At 38.9% G+C, this 18900-nt stretch overlaps 1 protein-coding gene across 1 annotated transcript in view; it reads left to right on the top strand.

Annotated features, from left to right (window-relative positions):
* Window positions 1-18900, top strand: part of PIP4P2 (phosphatidylinositol-4,5-bisphosphate 4-phosphatase 2) — a 93235-nt gene that overhangs the window by 37269 nt on the left and 37066 nt on the right. Inside the window, exon 4 of the mRNA XM_065895537.1 lies at window positions 8832-8955. Within this exon, the coding sequence (XP_065751609.1) occupies window positions 8832-8955 (124 nt within the window). The remainder of the gene's footprint in view (window positions 1-8831; window positions 8956-18900) is intronic.

Below are 18900 nucleotides of genomic sequence, written 5' to 3'. Positions count from 1 at the left end.
AAGATTCATTATGTGGCAGGTTTGTTCTAAACAGTCTTTCACCTCAAAGTAATTATATGGCCTACAGCATTTTTTTCTTTGTTAAAGGAATAATACTGCTTAGTTTGAAATTAATGGTTACAGTTATTTGCTTTACTTTTATTTGCTGTTATGTTTATTTCCAGCTTATAGATGACAAATCTGAAGCTCTGAGAGAGAAAATAAATAGTTCAAATCAGTGCTTTTCACAATTTTTAAACTTTTGGCTGCATGCCAAGTGTAAAATACATTTTATTTTACAACCCAAAATTCATATATGTTCATCTACATACATACATACACACACATATATTTGAAACAAAAGTTTCACACAAAAAATTTACTTTTGCTATATGCAGTGCACTCAGATTTTTTCGTATTTTACTTACTCTGTTTCTGCCCATTTATCTTTTCTTTTTCTTTCTTTCTTTTTTTTTTTTAAACATCTTTATTGGAGTGTAATTGCTTTACAATGGTGTGTTAGTTTCTGCTTTATAACAAAGTGAATCAGCTATACATATACATATATCCCCATATCTCTTCCCTCTTGCATCTGCCTCCCTTCCACCCTCCCTATCCCACCCCTTTAGGTGGTCACAAAGCACTGAACTGATCTCCCTGTGCTACGCGGCTGCTTCCCACTTGCTATCTATTTTACATCTGGTAGTGTATATATGTCCATGCCACTCTCTCACTTTGTCCCACCTTACCCTTCACCCTCCAGGTGTCCTCAAGTCCATTCTCTAGTAGATATGAGTCTATTCCCATCTTGCCCCTAGGTTCTTCATGACCATATATATATATATATATATATATATATATATATATATATATTTTTTTTTTTTTTTTTTAGATTCCATATATATGTGTTAGCATACAGTATTTGTTTTTCTCTTTCTGACTTACTTCACTCTGTATGACAGACTCTAGGTCCATCCACCTCACTACAAATAACTCAATTTCGTTTCTTTTTATGGCTGAGTAATATTCCATTGTATATATGTGCCACATCTTCTTTACCCATTCATCTGTTGGTGGACCCTTAGGTTGCTTCCATGTCCTGGATATTGCAAATACAGCTGCAATGTATATTGTGGTACATGTCTCTTTTTGAATTATGGTTTACTCAGGATATATGTCCAGTAGGGGGATTGCTGGGTCCTATGGTAGTTCTATTTTTAGTTTTTTAAGGAACCTCCATACTGTTCTCCATAGTGGCTGTATCAATTTACATTCCCACCAACAGTGCAAGAGGGTTCCCTTTTCTCCACACCCACTCCAGCATTTATTCTTTGGATATTTTTTGATGATGGCCATTCTGACTGGTGTGAGATGATATCTGATTGTAGTTTTCATTTGTATTTCTCTAATGATTAATGATGTTGAGCATTCTTTCATGTCTTTGTTGGCAATCTGTATGTCTTCTTTGGAGAAATGTCTGCTTAGGTCTTCTGACCACTTTTGGATTGGGTTGTTTGTTTTTTTGATATTGAGCTGCATGAGCTGCTCTAAAATTTTGGAGATTAATCCTTTGTCAGTTGCTTCATTTGCAGATATTTTCTCCCATTCTGAGGGCTGTCTTTTTGTCTTGTTTATTGTTTCCTTTGCTGTGCAAAAGCTTTTAAGTTTCATTAGGTCCCATTTGTTTATTTTTTTTTTTGTTTCCATTTCTCTAGGAGGTGGATCAAAAAGGATCGTGCTGTGATTTATGTCATAGAGTGTTCTGCCTGTGTTTTCCTCTAAGAGTTTGATAGTGTCTGGCCTTATATTTAGGTCTTTAATCCATTTTGAGTTTATTTTTGTGTATGGTGTTAGGGACTGTTATAATTTCATTCTTTCACATGTAGCTGTCCAGTATTCCCAGCACCACTTATTGAAGAGGCTGTCTTTTCTCCATTGTATATTCCTGCCTCCTTTATCAAAGATAAGGTGACCATATGTGCATGGGTTTATCTCTGGGCTTTCTATCCTGTTCCATTGATCTATATTTCTGTTTTTGTGCCAGTACCATACTGTCTTGATTACTGTAGCTTTGTAGTATAGTCTGAAGTCAGGGAGCCTGAGTCCTCCACCTCCGTTTTTTTTTTCTCAAGATTGCTTTGGCTATTCAGGGTCTTTTGTGTTTGCATACAAATTGTGAATTTTTTTTTTCCAGTTCTGTGAAAAATGCCAGTGGTAGTTTGATAGGGATTGCATTGAATCTGTAGATTGCTTTGGGTAGTATAGTCATTTTCACAATGTTGATTACTCCAATCCAAGAACATGATATATCTCTCCATCTGTTTGTATCACCTTTAATTTCTTTCATCAGTGTCGTATAATTTTCTGCATACAGGCCTTTTGTCTCCTTAGGTAGGTTTATTCCAAGGTATTTTATTCTTTTTGTTGTAGTGGTAAATAGGAGTGTTTTCTTAATTTCACTTTCAGATTTTTCATCATTAGTGTATAGGAGTGCAAGAGATTTCTGTGCATTAATTTTGTATCCTGCTACTTTACCAAATTAATTGATTAGCTCTAGTAGTTTTCTGGTAGCATCTTTAGGATTCTCTGTGTAGAGTATCATGTCATCTGCAGTGACAGCTTTACTTCTTCTTTTCCGATTTGGATTCCTTTTATTTCTTTTTCTTCTCTGATTGCTGTGGCTAAAACTTCCAAAACTATGTTGAATAATAAAGGTGAGAGTGGGCAACCTTGTCTTGTTCCTGACCTTATAGAAATGGTTTCAGTTTTTCACCATTGAGGATGATGTTGGCTGTGGGTTTGTCATATATGGCCTTTATTATGCTGAGGTAAGTTCCCTCTATGCCTACTTTCTGCAGGGTTTTTATCATAAATGGGTGTTGAATATTGTCAAAAGCTTTCTCTGTATCTATTGAAATGATCATATGGTTTTTATCCTTCAATTTGTTAATATGGTGTATCACATTGATTGATTTGCGTATTTTGAGGAATCGTTGAATTCCTGGAATAAACCCTACTTGATCATGGTGCATGATCCTTTTAATGTGTTGCTGGATTCTGTTTGTTAGTGTTTTGTTGAGGATTTCTGCATCTATGTTCATCAGTGATATTGGCCTGTCATTTTCTTTCTTTGTGACATCTTTGTCTGGTTTCGGTGTCAGGATGATGGTGGCCTCGTAGAATGAGTTTGGGAGTGTTCCTCCCTCTGCTATATTTTGGAAGAGTTTGAGAAAGGCAGGTGTTAACTGTTCTCTAAATCTTTGATAGAATTCACCTGTGAAGTCATCTGGTCCTGGGCTTTTGTTTATTGGAAGATTTTTAATCACAGTTTTAATTCAGTGCTTGTGATTGGTCTGTTCATATTTTCTATTTCTTCCTGGTTCAGCCTCAGAAGGTTGTGCATTTCTAAGAATTTGTCCTTTTCTTCCAGGTTGCCCATTTTATTGGCATATAGTTGCTTGTAGTAATCTCTCATGATCCTTTGTACTTCTACAGTGTCAATTGTTACTTCTCCTTTTTCATTTCTAGTTCTGTTGGTTTGCGTCTTCTCCCTTTTTTTCTTGATGAGTCTGGCTAACGGTTTATCAATTTTGTTTATCTTCTCAAAGAACCAGCTTTTAGTTTTATTGATCTTTCCTATCATTTCCTTCATTTCTTTTTCATTTATTCCTGATCTGATCTTTATGTTTTCTTTCCTTCTGCTAACTTTTGGGTGTTTTTGTTCTTCTTTCTCTAATTGTTCTAGGTGTAAGGTTAGGTTGTTTATTTGAGATGTTTCTTGTTTCTTAAGGTAGGATTGCATTGCTATAAACTTCCCTCTTAGATCTGCTTTTAATCCATCCCATAGGTTTTGGCTTGGCGTGTTTTCATTGTCATTTCTTTCTAGGTATTTTTGATTTCCTCTTTGTTTCCTTCAGTGATCTCTTGCTTATGAAGTAGTGTATTGTTTAGCCTCCATGTGTTTGTATTTTTTACAGATTTTTTCCTGTAATTGATATCTAGTCTCATAGCGTTGTTTTCAGAAAAGAAACTTGATACAATTCCAGTTTTCTTAAATTTACCAAGGCTTGATTTGTGACCCAAGATATGATCTATACTGGAGAATGTTCCATGAGCACTTGAGAAGAAAGTGTATTCTGTTGTTTTTGGAGGGAATGTCCTAAAAGTATCAATTAAGTCCATCTTGTTTAATGTGTTATTTAAAGTTTGTGTTTCCTTATTTATTTTGATTTTGGATGATCTGTCCAATGGTGAAAGTGTGGTGTTAAAGTCCTCTACTATATTGTGTTACTGTCGATTTCCCCTTCTTTGGCTGTTAGCCTTTGCCTTATGTATTGAGGTGTTCCTATGTTGGTGCATAAATATTTACAATTGTTATATCTTATTCTTGGATTGATCCATTGATCATTATGTAGTGTTCTTCTTTGTCTCTTGTAATAGTCTTTATTTTAAAGTGTATTTTGTCTGATATGAGAATTGCTACTCCACCTTTGTTTTTTTTTTGATTTTTTTTTTTTTTTTTGCGGTACGTGGCCTCTCACTGTTGTGGCCTCTCCCGTTGGGGAGCACAGGCTCCGGATGCACAGGCTCAGCAGCCATGGCTCACAGGCCCAGCCGCTCCACGGTATGTGGGATCTTCCCGGACCGGGGCACGAACCCATGTCCCCTGCATCGGCAGGCGGACTCTCAACCACTGCGCCACCAGGGAAGCCCTCCAGCTTTGTTTTGATTTCCATTTTCATGGAATATCTTTTTCCATCCCCTCGCTTTCAGTCTGTATGTGTTCTTAAGTCTGAATTGGGTCTCTTGTAGACAGCATATATATGGGTCTTGTTTTTTTTATCTATTCATCCAGTCTGTGTCTCTTGGTGGGAACATTTAATACATTTACATTTAAGGTAATTATCGACATGTATGTTCCTATTACCATTTTCTTAATTGTTTTGAGTTTATTATTGTAGGTCTTTTCCTTCTCTTGTGTTTCCTGCCTAGAGCAGTTCCTTTAGCATTTGTTGTAAAGCTGGTTTGGTGGTGCTGAATTCGTTTAGCTTTTTCTTGTCTGTAAAGCTTTTAACTTCTCTGTCAAGTCTGAATGAGATCCTTGCTGTGTAGAGTAACTGTAGTTGTACATTTTTCCCTTTCATCACTTTAAATATGTCCTGCCACTGCCTTCTGGCCTGCAGAGTTTCTACTGAAATATCAGCTGTTAACCTTATGGGGATTCCCTTGTATGTTATATGTTGTTTTTCCTTTGCTGCTTTTAATCTCTTTTCTTGTATTTAATTTTTGATTGTTTGACTAATATGTGTCTTGGCGTCTTTCTCCTTGGATTTATCTTGTATGGGACTCTCTGTGCTTCATTAACTATTTCCTTTCCCATATTAGGGAAGTTTTCAACTATAATCTCTTCCAATATTTTCTCAGTCCCTTTCTTTTTCTCTTCTTCTTCTGGACCCCTATAATTCGAATGTTGGTGCATTTAATGTTGTTCCCTAGGTCTCTGAAATGGTCCTCAGTTCTTTTCATTCTTTTTTCTTTATTCTGCTCTGCATTAGTTATTTCCACTATTTTATCTTCCAGGTCACTTATCCGTTCTTCTGCCTCAATTATTCTGCTATTGATCCCTTCTAGAGAATTTTAAATTTCATTTATTGTGTTGTTCATCATTGTTTTATTAGTCTTTAGTTCTTCTAGGTCCTTGGTAAATGTCTCTTATATTTTCTCTATTCTCTTTCCAGGATTTTGGATCATCTTTACTATCATTATTCTGTATTCTTTTCCAGGTAAACTGCCTATTTCCTCTTCATTTGTTAGATCTGCTGGGACTGTACTTTGTTCCTTCAACTGCTGTGTGTTTCTCTGTCTTCTCATTTTGCTTAACTTACTGTGTTTGGGGTCTCCCGTTTGCAGGCTGCAGGTTTGTAGTTCCCATTGCTTTTGGTTTCGGCCTCCAGTGTGTAAGGTTTGTTCAGTGGGTTGTGTTGGCTTCCTGATGGAGGGGACTGGTGCCTGTGTTCTGGTGGATGATGCTGTATCCTGTCTTTCTGGTGGGCAGGTCCATGTCTGGTGGTGTGTTTTGGGGTGTCTGTGACCTTATTATGATTTTAGGCAGCCTCTCTGCTAATGGGTGGGTTGTGTTCCTGTCTTGCTAGTTGTTTGGCATAGGGTGTCCAGCACTGTAGCTTGCTGGTCGTTGAGTGGAGCTGGGTCTTGGCATTGAGATGGAGACCTCTGGGAGATTTTCCCCGTTTGATATTACTTGGAGCTGTGTGGTCTCTGGTGGAACCATGTCCTGAACTTGGCTTTCCCACCTCAGAGGCACAGCCCTGATGCCTGGCCAGAGCACCAAGAGCCTGTTATCCACACAGCTGAGAATAAAATGCAGAAAGAAAGAAAGAAAGAAAAAGAGAGAGAGAGGGAGAGAGAGAGAGAGAGAGAGAGAGAGAGAGAGAGAGAGAGAGGGAAGGAGGGAGGGAGGGAGGGAGGAGAAAGAAAGAAAGAAAGAGGTCAAATAAAATGAAATAAAATAAAGTTAAAAAACTTAAAAAGTAATAAAAAATAAAGAAAGAAGAGAGCAACCCAACCCAAAAACAAATCCACCAATGATAACAAGCACTGAAAACTATACTAAAAAAAGAAAAGAAAGAAAAATGGACAGACAGAATCCTAGGACTTATGGTAAAAGCAGAGCTATACAGACAAAATAACACACAGAAGCATACACATACACACTCACAAGAAGTGAAAAATAGAAAAAAAATATATCGTTTCTGCCAATGTCCACCTCCTCAATTTGTTGTGATTCATTGTCTATTCAGGTATTCCACAGATGCAGGGTACATCAAGTTGACTGTCGAGATTTAATCTGCTGCTCCTGAGGCTGCTGGGAGAGATTTCCCTTTCTCTTCTTTGTTCGCACAGCTTCTGGTGTTCAGCTTTGTATTTGGCCCCGCTTCTGAGTGTAGGTCACCTGAGGGCATCTATTCTTCTCTCAGACAGGACAGGGATAAAGGAGCCACTGATTCGGGGGCTCTGGCTCACTCATGCCGAGGAAGGGAGGTGTACAGAATGCAGGGTGAGCCTGTGGTGGCAGAGGCCGGCATGATGTTGCAATAGCCTGAGGCATGCTGTGTGTTCTCCGGGGGAAGTTATCCCTGAATCACAGGACCCTGGCAGTGGCGGGCTGCACAGGCTCATGGGAGGGGAGGTGTGGAGAGCAACCTGTGCTTGCACACAGCCTTCTTGGTGGCAGCAGCAGCAGCCTTAGCATCTCATGCCTGTCTCTGGGGTCTGCGCTGATAGCCACGGCTCGTGCCCATCTCTGGAGCTCCTTTAAGCATTGCTCTTAATCCCCTTTTCTCACGCACCACAAAACAAAGAGGCAAGAAAAAGTCTCTTACCTCTTTGGAAGCTCCAGACCTTTTCCCAGAATCCCTCCTGGCTAGCTGTGGCACACTAGCCCCCTTCAGGCTGTGTTTACGCAGCCAACCCCTGTCATCTCCCTGGGATCTGACCGAAGCTGGAGCCTCAGCTCCCAGCCCCCACCTGCCCCGGCGGGTGAGCAGACAAGCGTCTCAGGCTGGTGAGTGCTGGTCGGCACTGGTCCTCTGTGCGGGAATCTCTCCAGTTTGCCCTCCACACCCCTGTTGCTGCGCTCTCCTTCACGGCTCCAAAGCTTCCCCCCTCCGCCACCCGCAGTCTCCGCCCACGAAGGGGCTTCCTAGTGTGTGGAAACCTTTCCTCCTTCACAGCTCCCTCCAATGGTGCAGGTCCTGTCTCTATTCTTTTGTCTCTGCTTTTTCTTTTTTCTTTTGCCCTACCCAGGTACGTGGAGAGTTTCTTGGGTTTTCGGAGGTCTGAGGTCTTCTGCCAGTATTCAGTAGGTGTTCTGTAGGGGTTTTTCCACATGTAGATGTATTACTGATGTATTTGTGGGGAGGAAGGTGATCTCTATGTCTTACTCTTCCGCCATCTTGAATCCCCTCTGGTTACACTTATTTGTAAACTGATGTTCTTGAATAAGCAATGGAAGTTTTCTTGATGCTACATAACTACTTAATAGATTGTAATAAATCAGTGACTCATATTTTATTAAAAATAACCAATTAGTTTATCTTTGACATATTTCATCTTAAGTTGGAAGTGTTTTAGTAATCATTGTATACTTTAAATTGTGTTATTTCACTAGTCTTTGCTGAGTATAAGCTATGCAATAAATTCTGTAGTCATGTGCCTCTGCCAAATGGTGTATGGAAGTGCACCGATAGAAGTATATCAAAACCTTAACTGTGTTTTGTTTCTGTGTTTCCTGTCTTCTTGACCATTATGTGAATCATTTGCAACCCCATCTGATGGTAACCTGGGAAATGGAAAGGAAAGGAGCCTACCATTGTCCTTTCTGTCCAACTCCAATTAAACAGACATTAAGGAGTACCAGCCTACCCAGAGAAATTTGGTTGTGACTCAGCACTTTGGTACATTCATGGCACACATATATCTGTTAATGTACAATTTTTTAACTTAGTCTTTTACTCAAGTTGTCTTCCTAGATAGGGTAAGATAAGATAAGGAATGATAAGATTTGAATTTATAAGAACTTGGAAACAGTAGTTAAATGGTTCCCAAGGTGATTTGATTAGGTCCAATTCCAAATAATTTTTTTGCTTTTGAAATATTGACTATTGCTGTTTTCTGTGATTTTGGCTTTAAAGGCTGACATTTAATTCACTTAATTTATAAAACAAGTATAACCTATTTTCAATACTATATTCCATGTTTTTGGCCCCATAGTGTAGGTTTCGCTCTCAGTCCATTTGGGGGATAATGAAGTTGTTTCCTGTCTGTTTCCACAGTAGACGCATAATTAACCTTGGCCCAGTAATGCTTATTTCTGAAGAACAGCCAGCTCAACCTGCACTGCCAGTCCAACCAGAAGGTACAAGAGTTGTGTGTGGGCACTGTGGAAATACGTTCTTGGTACGTAACAAGACATTTGTGACAGGGACATCAATCTGTAAATGTAGGTCTTGATCACACAGATTTGACCACTGCTCATAGTCTTATAGTTTGTCCAAGTGCAAATTGATCAAAAGATTAAAATAGAGCCTTTGTTAGAAAGACAGTCAATCAGAGCCATGACTAGGATGTACTGCATTGTTTGTGAATTACATATAAGGTGCATCCCCTGACTGATTCATTTGCAAAAAGGGCCTCTCTGGGTAGGCTAATAACAAACAAGAACCCTGTGCTCCAGGCAGAGCAACTTGGGTATCCTGGCTTAGTGAGTAACTGAATCTACCTCCTACCCTCATCTCCTCAGCAGAGCGCAAAATGCACACTCTCATGTAGTGGCCTTGTTTCATGGTTCTGGATTCAAGAAATATTCTCATTATAATTTATCAAAATTTTTCTGATTGTTATATATGAAACTTGGAGTAACGGGAATTACTGTGGTATCTGTAATTAGATAAGTTATTGGATAAAAAATAAAGTATAAGTAGTTTGACATGAACAAAAGTTATAGGAGTTCTTGTTTTACTACTTTTAACTTTAACCCTAAGCTTGATTTTTAAATGTTAATTTCATAATGACTTACCCCATCAGGAAGAATAAGAACAGGTTTTCTTTTGTTATTTAGCCTCCAAAGGAGACAAAAGATTATCCTTAGAACCTAAGTACTAAAGAAACCTTCCAGAGTGTAGGCATGGGGAGAGCTGAGGTTGCAGTGGTTTATAAACAAGACCTGCTGTCACTAAGGGATGAATGAGCTTAAGAAAGTGTAGACTGTTCGCTCTTTTTCCCTTCTAATTTTTATTTTTGATAAAGTAATTCATGTATAATAACTTCACATGTCAAATAGGACTGTAAAGCTTAAAGGGAAAATGGTGGTCATCTCTTTACCTAACACAACCCCAATTTTCATCCCCCAAATACTTTTGACTCTTTCAGCTGCTCTTCTGGTATGTACTTCCATGTGTTTAAATTGTTTGCTTGTTTTTTTCTTTTTGATTAAGCAGTTTTAGATATTACCTATTACTCTGTAAAACGCAGGTTGAAGATTTAGCACTCTTACCACCCTGCCTGCTCTCATAGTCCTTTCTCCACTTTCATACTCCCAGTAGAGTTATAATATTTTATTTATTTAATACTTAGTCTTTACATTTTTTATGATTAGGTAAATTGTGTTCACAGCTGAGCCAAGTAATATATTACATTTCTCTCCTGTCCCTCCCTCTTTTAGATTTGTTTTAATTTTTTATGTACAAATCACTAGTTCTTCTCATATTCTTTCATAGAACTACAAAATTCCTGTCAATATAGTCAAATGGGTCAGGGAATCTATTATTTAGACTTCCTCCTACACAGCTGTCATCCTGTGACTTCCCTTCATCTTATCTTAGGAATTCCTATTACCTCTTTCCTGTGTTGGATCCTCTGCCATCCTTACAGTTCTTGGTTTATTGCTTTATTTTGTTGGAGCACATCCTCTCTTAGCTTTCTGAGAAAAGATGCAGAGAAATAAATTTGAACCTTTTACTTCTTAAACAGTTTTTTTTTTTTTTTTTAAACATCTTTATTGGGGTATAATTGCTTTACAATGGTGTGCTAGTTTCTGCTTTATAACAAAGTGAATCAGCTTAAACAGTTTTTAATCTAACCCTATTTTCACGTTATAATTTGTCCAGATGTAGAATTATAGGTTGCCAATTCTTTCCTTAGAAATTTGAGGGCTTTGCTCCACTGTTGATGGGAAGATCAACTGCTGTTGGCTCCTGACCCTTACCATGGACCTATTTTTCTCTCTTTATTTTCTCTTATTTTCCTCTTTCATTTCTCCAAGGTTCTGAAATAGTATTAGAATGTGCCTTAAGGAGAATCTTTTTGACCTCATTGTCTGGCTACTCAGTGAATCCTTTTATAGTCCACTCCATTTTCTTTCTTCCATCTTTCTACAACCCCTGAGATTAGATCACCTGAATTGACATACACACTCTCTCTCTTTCTCTCTCTCTTTTTTTTTTTTTTAATATATTTTTCAGTTTTGGCTTTTTCTTTTACTTACAGGGAAATTTCCTCAACTATATCTTCTAAACTTAATTAAAATTTTAAATTTCAGATGATCTAAATTAATTTTTAATTTCTAAGAGTTCTCCTGTGTTCTCTGATTAATTTTTCTTTTTTCTAAATCACATTCTCTTCTTTATGGCATCTTTCTGAAGCTATTAGTTATGTTTTCTGAGGTATTATTCTTCTTTATGCCTTGTCTCTATTTTCTCTCCATTGCTTCTATTTGTTTTTATTTTCTGATAGAGGTTTTAATGAGGAGCTCATTTATATATGAGAGCAAGTTACTGATTGGAATCTCTAAGTATGCAGCAGGGGCTAAACTTTTTCTCCTTCCTTCCTTCCTTTCTTTCCTCCCTCCCTCCCTTTTTCCTTTCTTCTTCTCTTTCCTCCTCCTCCTCATCTTTCTTCTTCCTCTTCTCCTTTTTCTCTTTTCTTGAAGAACTGCCAACTATTAGTATCAATGTCTTTTTTTTTTTTTTTAGGGCAAGTTTCTCTGGGGAATAATCCTCTGACTTCTTGTAAGAGGTATATCTGGGAGACAGCATTCTAGGAGCTAAGAAAGGATAATAGGAATGAAGGTCTCATCTACTGTTCAGACTGTAGACTTATTTAACTCCTTTGTTTTTAGAATGGCGTCTTATTCTTGCCTTCTGCTGTACCTGGTGTTCCTAAGTTCACAGTCCTTCTTCTTTGAGAGAATAAATCACTCTTCTCTTGCATGTGTTGGGGAGGGAGGGGTTTTTGGTTTTGTGATATGGAGGGAAGAGTCTAGAACTGATACTCCTGTTTTTATCACTACCCCTAACTCCTATCTTTGAAAGCACCTTGGAGTCCCAAGGTCTGAACTATTTTGTAGTTCTTCAGTTGAATCAGCCTGCTTTTCATTGGATATCTCTCTTTAGGCAATCAGGTTTCAGCATCCCTTTCAGTTTGTTACCAAGTCTCCATCAGCTTTCCACTGTCTGAAAATTCAAGGTAATTTCTCTTCGGATTCTATTTGTTCTTATGGTATTTTACATTTGTAAACACAATTTACTGTCATTTTAGTCAGGTTTGGGAAAGGAAATACAAATGCATGCATTTGTCCAACTTATTACATTTAACCAGAATTTCTATGATTTTTCTGATCTACTAGGATAAGATAAATCTTCTTCCTTGCATTTATATTTTATTAATTAAGTCAGTGACCAAGTACATCAATTAGGGGATATATTTGGTGGGGATAGTGAAAAGATTTCTTTTTTAAAAATTTCTTTTTAAAAAATCACTATTGAGAATTAGGTTTGGATTTGGGTCCTGGCCATACTAAAGCCTGACTATGTGATGCTGGGCAAGTTATGTAACTTTGCTAAATTCTGATTTCCTCATCTGAAAATGGGGAGAATAATAGCATATTCACAAGATTGCTGAGAGCAGTAGTAAAGACATTTGTCCAAAGTTTGTGACAGTGGAAGCTAGCCTTGTGGCTGACAGGGTCTTGGTGCACCGGCTGGGTGTCAGGCTTGTGTCTCTGAGGTGGGAGAGCCAAGTTCAGGACATTGGTCCAACAGAGACCTTCCAGTTCCATGTAATATCAAATGGCGAGAGCTCTCCCAGAGATCTCCATCTCAACACTAAGACCCAGCTTCACTCAACAACCAGCAAGCTACAGTGCTGGACATCCTATGCCAAACAACTAGCAAGACAGGGACACAACCCCGCCCATTAGCAGAGAGGCTGCCTAAAATCATAATAAGGTCACAGACACCCCAAAACACACCACTGGATGTGGTCCTGCCACCAGAAAGACAAGATCCAGCCTCACCCACCAGAACACTGGCACCAGTCCCCTCCACCAGGAAGCGTACACAACCCACTGAACCAACCTTAGCCACTAGAGGCCGACACCAAAAGCAATGGGAACTACGAACCTGTGGCCTGCAAAAAGGAGACCCCAAACACAGTAAGTTAAGCAAAATGAGAAGTCAGAGAAGCATACAGCAGATGAAGGAGCAAGGTAAAAACCCACCAGACCAAACAAATGAAGAGGAAATAGGTAGTGTACCTGAAAAAGAATTCAGAGTAAGGATAGGAAAGGTGATCCAAAATCTTCAAAATAGAATGGAGAAAATACAAGAAACTGAGGCAGAAGAACGGATAAGTGACCTGGAAGATAAAATAGTGGAAATAACTACTGCAGAGCAGAATAAAGAAAAAAAGAATGAAAAGAATTGAGGACAGTCTCAGAGACATCTGGGACAACATTAAATGCACCAACATTCGAATTATAGGGGTCCCAGAAGAAAAAGAGAAAAAGTAAGGGACTGAGAAAATATTTGAAGAGACTATAGTTGAAAACTTCCCTAATATGGGAAATGGAATAGTCAGTCAAGTCCAGGGAGTGCAGAGAGTGCCATACAGGATAAATCCAAGGAGAAACACGCCAAGACAAATATTAATCAAGCTATCAAAAATTAAATACAAAGAAAAAAATATTAAAAGCAGCAAGGGAAAAACAACAAATGACATGCAAGGGAATCCCATAAGGTTAACAGCTGATCTTTCAGCAGAAACTCTGCAAGCCACAAGGTTCTGGCAGGACATATTTAAAGTGATGAAAGGAGAATAAAATACCTAGGAATAAACCTACCTAAGTAGACAAAAGACCTGTATGCAGAAAACTATAATACACTGATGAAAGAAATTAAAGATGATACAAACAGATGGAGAGATATACCATATTCTTGGATTGGAAGAATCAACATTGTGAAAATGACTCTACTATCTAAAGCAATCTACAGATTCAATGCAATCCCTATCAAACTACCACTGGCATTTTTCACAGAACTAGAACAAAAAATTTCACAATTTGTTTGGAAACACAAAAACCTGAAACAGCCAAAGCAAACTTGAGAAAAAAATGGAGCTGGAGGAATCAGGGTCCTGGACTTCAGACTATACTGAAGCTACAGTAATCAAGACAGTATGGTACTGGCACAAAAACAGAAATATAGATCAATGGAACAGGATAGAAAGCCCAGAGATAAACCCACGCACATATGGTTACCTTATCTTTGATAAGGAGACAAGAATATGTGATGGAGAAAAGATGGCCTCTTCAATAAGTGGGGCTGGAAAAGCTGGACAGGTACATGTAAGAGAATGAAATTAGAACACTCCTAAACAACATTCACAAAAATAAACTCATAATGAATTTAAGACCTAAATGTAAGGCCAGACACTATAAAACGCTTATAGGAAACACAGGCAGAACACTCTATGACATAAATCGCAGCAAGGTCCATTTTTTGGGGGCTACGTGGGCCTCTCACTGTTGTGGCCTTTCCCGTTGCGGAACACAGGCTCCGGACGCGCAGGCTTAGCGGCCATGGCTCACGGGCCCAGCCACTCCCCGGCATGTGGGATCTTCCCGGACCAGGGCACGCACCTGTGTCCCCTGCGTCAGCAGGCAGACTCTCAACCACTGCTCCACCAGGGAAGCCCGCAAGTTCCTTTTTGACCTACCTCTTAGAGAAATGGAAATAAAAACAAAAATAAACAAATGGGACCTAATGAAACTTAAATGCTTTTGCACAGCAAAGGAAAACATAAACAATATGAAAAGACAACCCTCAGAATGGGAAAAATATTTACAAATGAAGCAATTGACAAAGGATTAATCTCCAAAATTTACAAACAGCTCGTGCAGCTCAATATCAAAAAAACAAACAACCCAATCCAAAAATGGGCAGAAGACCTAAACAGACATTTCTCCAAAGAAGACATACAGATGGCCAACAAACACATGATAGGATGCTCAATGTCAGTAATCATTAGAGAAATGCAAATCAAAACTACAGTGAGGTATCACCTAACACCAGTCAGAATGGCCATCATAAAAAACCTACAAACAGGGGCTTCCCTGGTGGTGCAGTGGTTGAGAGTCTGCCTGCCGATCCAGGGGACATGGGTTCATGCCCCGGTCCGGGAAGATCCCACGTGCCACGGAGCGGCTAGGCCCGTGAGCCATGGCCACTGAGCCTGTGCGTCTGGAGCCTGTGCTCCGCAACAGGGGAGGCCACAACAGTGAGAGGCCCACGTCCCGCAAAAAAACAAACAAACAAACAAAAAACCTACAAACAATAAATGCTGGAGAGGGTGTGGAGAAAAGGGAACCCTCTTGCACTATTGGTGGGAATATAAATTGATTCAGCCACTATGGAGAACAGTATAGAGGTTCCTTAAAAAACTAAAAATAGAACTACCATACGACCCAGAAATTCCACTACTTGGCATATACCCTGAGAAAACCATAATTCAAAAAGAGTCATGTACCACAATGTTCATTGCAGCACTATTTACAATAGCCAGGACGTGGAAGCAACCTAAGTGTCCATCAACAGATGAATGGATAAAGAAGATGTAGCACATATATACAGAGGAATATTACTCAGCCATAAAAAGAAACGAAATTGAGTTATTTGTAGTGAGGTGGATGGACCTAGAGTCTGTCATACAAAGTGAAGTAAGTCAGAAAGAGAAAAACTAATACCGTATGCTAACACATATATATATAGACTCTAAAAAAAAAATTGATTGTGAAGAACCTAGGGACAGGACAGGAAGAAAGACGCAGACATAGAGAGTGGACTTGAGGACACAGGGAGTGGGAAGGGTAAGCTGGGACAAAGAGAGTGGCATGGACATATATACACTACCAAATGTAAAATAGATAGCTAGTGGGAAGCAGCCACATAGGACAGGGAGATTAGCTCAGTGCTTTGTGACCAACTAGAGAGGTGGGATAGGGAGGGTGGGAGGGAGACACAAGATGGAGGAGGTATGGCGATATATGTATATGTATAGCTAATTCACTTTGCTATAAGGCAGAAACTAACGCACCATTGTAAAGCAATTATACTCGAATAAAGATGTTTAAAAGTAAATAAATAGATAAAAGGAAAATATTTAGATGTTAAAAAAAGAAAAAGAAATCACTATTGATTTACTATAGGATTACTCCCTCTGTAAGTGTTGATATATATGAATTAATCGACTAATTTAAATATAAATAAAATATATTTACTATCTTTTTCTTTCTTATATGCAAGCATATTTCATTTGAAATATCATTTAAAACTCTTCAAAATAGATTTTTTCAGCTTACTTCAGTGAGTTCCCTTCCACAATTACCTTGCATTTGCATTTTTGCCCAGTTATGTTTTATATTCCAAATCCTTGGCATGGATAGTCCTTATAAGACACATTGTAAGTGAGCCGATTTCATTTTTTCAAACATATATATTGAGTGTGTACCAGACACTTGGCTACATGCTGTGTCCCCTGCCCTTATGGGATTTTTCCAGTCTAATAGGAGAAAGAAAATTAAAACAATAATTATATGAAATCTAGTTAGGCTAAGCAGAGAAATATGGAGTGTTCTTAGTGTACATACGGAAGCATCTAGCCTAGAGGAAGTGAAATTATCCTAAGAGTAATGGAAAGCTAAAGCAGGGCTTTATAATTAATTTTGTGTGTATTGATGCTATGTCTATAATAGATTGCATATGGGCAAGCCTGAAGAAACACAAGACCAGATATTTAGGTTTTATTATTCAGAAAAGTGATGATGATAGTCATGAATAGCATAAAGAATTTGAGAAAGAATTGGCTATACTGATATTAGTATAGATGAGGGAATGAGGAAAAAAGTAAAATTAAAGACAACTCTTACAAAGGTTTATATTTAAGTTTTTGAAATCATCTGGAAGTGAATTCTAGAGAATGATCCAAGTTGAGAGGTTAGATAGATGTGTGTGACATGGCTTTTATTAAAATTTATGCATTTAGATATTTTCTCCACAGAAGAAAATTACTAAAGTAATTTGCAAGTCAGAAATGAACTTCTAAAAGTAAGCTCCTTCTTACTTAATATTCAGTGCAGGCACCTGAATCATATTAGCATAGTAATTATGATTTTAAAACTTTAAGTCTTTGGCAGGAAAGGGTGTTTTGGATTAACGTGTGGTATTTAAAGATTATTTCAAAATTCCCAGAAAACAAAGTTTTTGGTGACTAGAACAGAGTACATACCTTTAGGGTGGCTATTACCTTGGAGAGTTTCAGACTAATGAGAGATACTGAGTGTTACAAAAAATAAACAGACCTGGGGCTTCCCTGGTGGCGCGGTGGTTGAGCGTCCGCCTGCCATTGCAGGGGCCATGGGTTCGTGCCCCGGTCCGGGAAGATCCCACATTCCGCGGAGCGGCTGGGCCCATGAGCCATGGCTGCTGAGCCTGTGCGTCCGGAACCTGTGCTCCACAACGGGAGAGGCCACAACAGTGAGAGGCCTGCGTACAGCACAAAAAATAAAAAATAAACAGACCTGGAAACTATTAATTTTGACTTGAGAACTTCACCTTATCCTTGTTATTATGCTGATCCAAGTAATCTTATATTCTTTGTAGTAGTCTTTGCCCTTCAAGTTTTTAACTAATAGGATAATTCATCTATTTATTCCATACTTTGTTTCAGCCTTGGCTTACAAGGCCCAAAAGCAATTGAGAAAAATTACAAAGTCCAATAGCATTGAAAAATAAAATATGAAATGGTCAGGGAGAATGAAAAATAGGACAGAAATATGATGGTCATGCATAAGTGTATAAGTACGCATAATATTTATTCCTGTGCAGTTGATAAAATTTTACTGAATGTTAGCTATGAGCCTTCTATGGTTAATGAAAGGAGGAAAACATAATCTATTACAACAGGGGTCCCCAACTCCTGGGTCACGGACTGATAGTCGTCTGTGGCCTGTTAGGAACTGGGCCGTAGAGCAGGAGGTGAGCAGCAGGCCAGCGAGAGAAACTTCATCTGTATTTACAGCTGCTCCCCATTGCTTGCATTACTGCCTGAGCTCTGCGTCCTGTCAGATAAGCAGCAGCATTAGATTCTCACAGGAGTGCAAACCCTACTATGAACTGCGCACATGAGGGATCTGGGTTGCAAGTTCCTTATGAGAATCTAATGCCTAATGATCTGAGGTGGAGCTAAGGCAGCAATGCTAGCGCTGGGGAGTGGCTGCAAATACAGATTATCATTAGCAGAGAAGTTTGATGGCACAAAGACCATAATAAATCAATTGCTTGCAGACTCATATCAAAACCCTATCAGTGAGTGGCAAGTGACAATTAAGCTGCATCTGGTGGCAGGCATTATGGTGGCAAGTGAGTTGATGTACTTCAGTTGTACAGCTGCATCTAATGGCAGGCTTTAAGTCAGAATCCTACACTTATTTTAGTCCGTGCATGGCCTGCCCATTATTTTGTCTACCACTTCCATCTGCGCCTCTTTCCCACGCTGCACACTTGTCTCAGTCACAGTTTTGGTAAGCCCACAAGCTAACCCTAGCCAAAATGAGTAAAAAACAAACGTTGCTGGAGAGCTTCTTTGAAAAGGGGGAGAGACTCAATGATTAGACAGCAGAAGACTCTAATACTGCCAACGAAAAGAAAGCTGCATTTAAAAGAAAATACCAAGAGTCCTACTTAAATTATAGGTTCATTGCCACAGGTGATTCACATTCTGCAAGTCTGCTTTGTATAATATGTGGCGACCAGCTAGCCAACGAAGCCATGAAACCTTCAAAACTGCTTCACCACAGGGAGACCTAGCACCCTGCATTAAAAGACAAGTCTTTGGAGTCTTTCAAAAGAAAAAAATGTGAACATGAAGAACAGAAGCAATTATTGAAGGCCACCACTTCATCAAATGTGTCTGTATTGAGAGCATCATTCTTAGTGGCTAACCGCATTGCTAAAGCTAAGAAGCCCTTCACTATTGGTGAAGAGTTGATCCTGCCTACTGATAAGGACG

Source organism: Phocoena phocoena, chromosome 17 (genome assembly GCF_963924675.1).
Source record: "Phocoena phocoena chromosome 17, mPhoPho1.1, whole genome shotgun sequence".
NCBI lineage: Eukaryota > Metazoa > Chordata > Mammalia > Artiodactyla > Phocoenidae > Phocoena > Phocoena phocoena.
The sequence above is the reverse complement of the archived record's forward strand: the minus strand, read 5'-3'. Positions and strand labels throughout refer to the sequence as shown.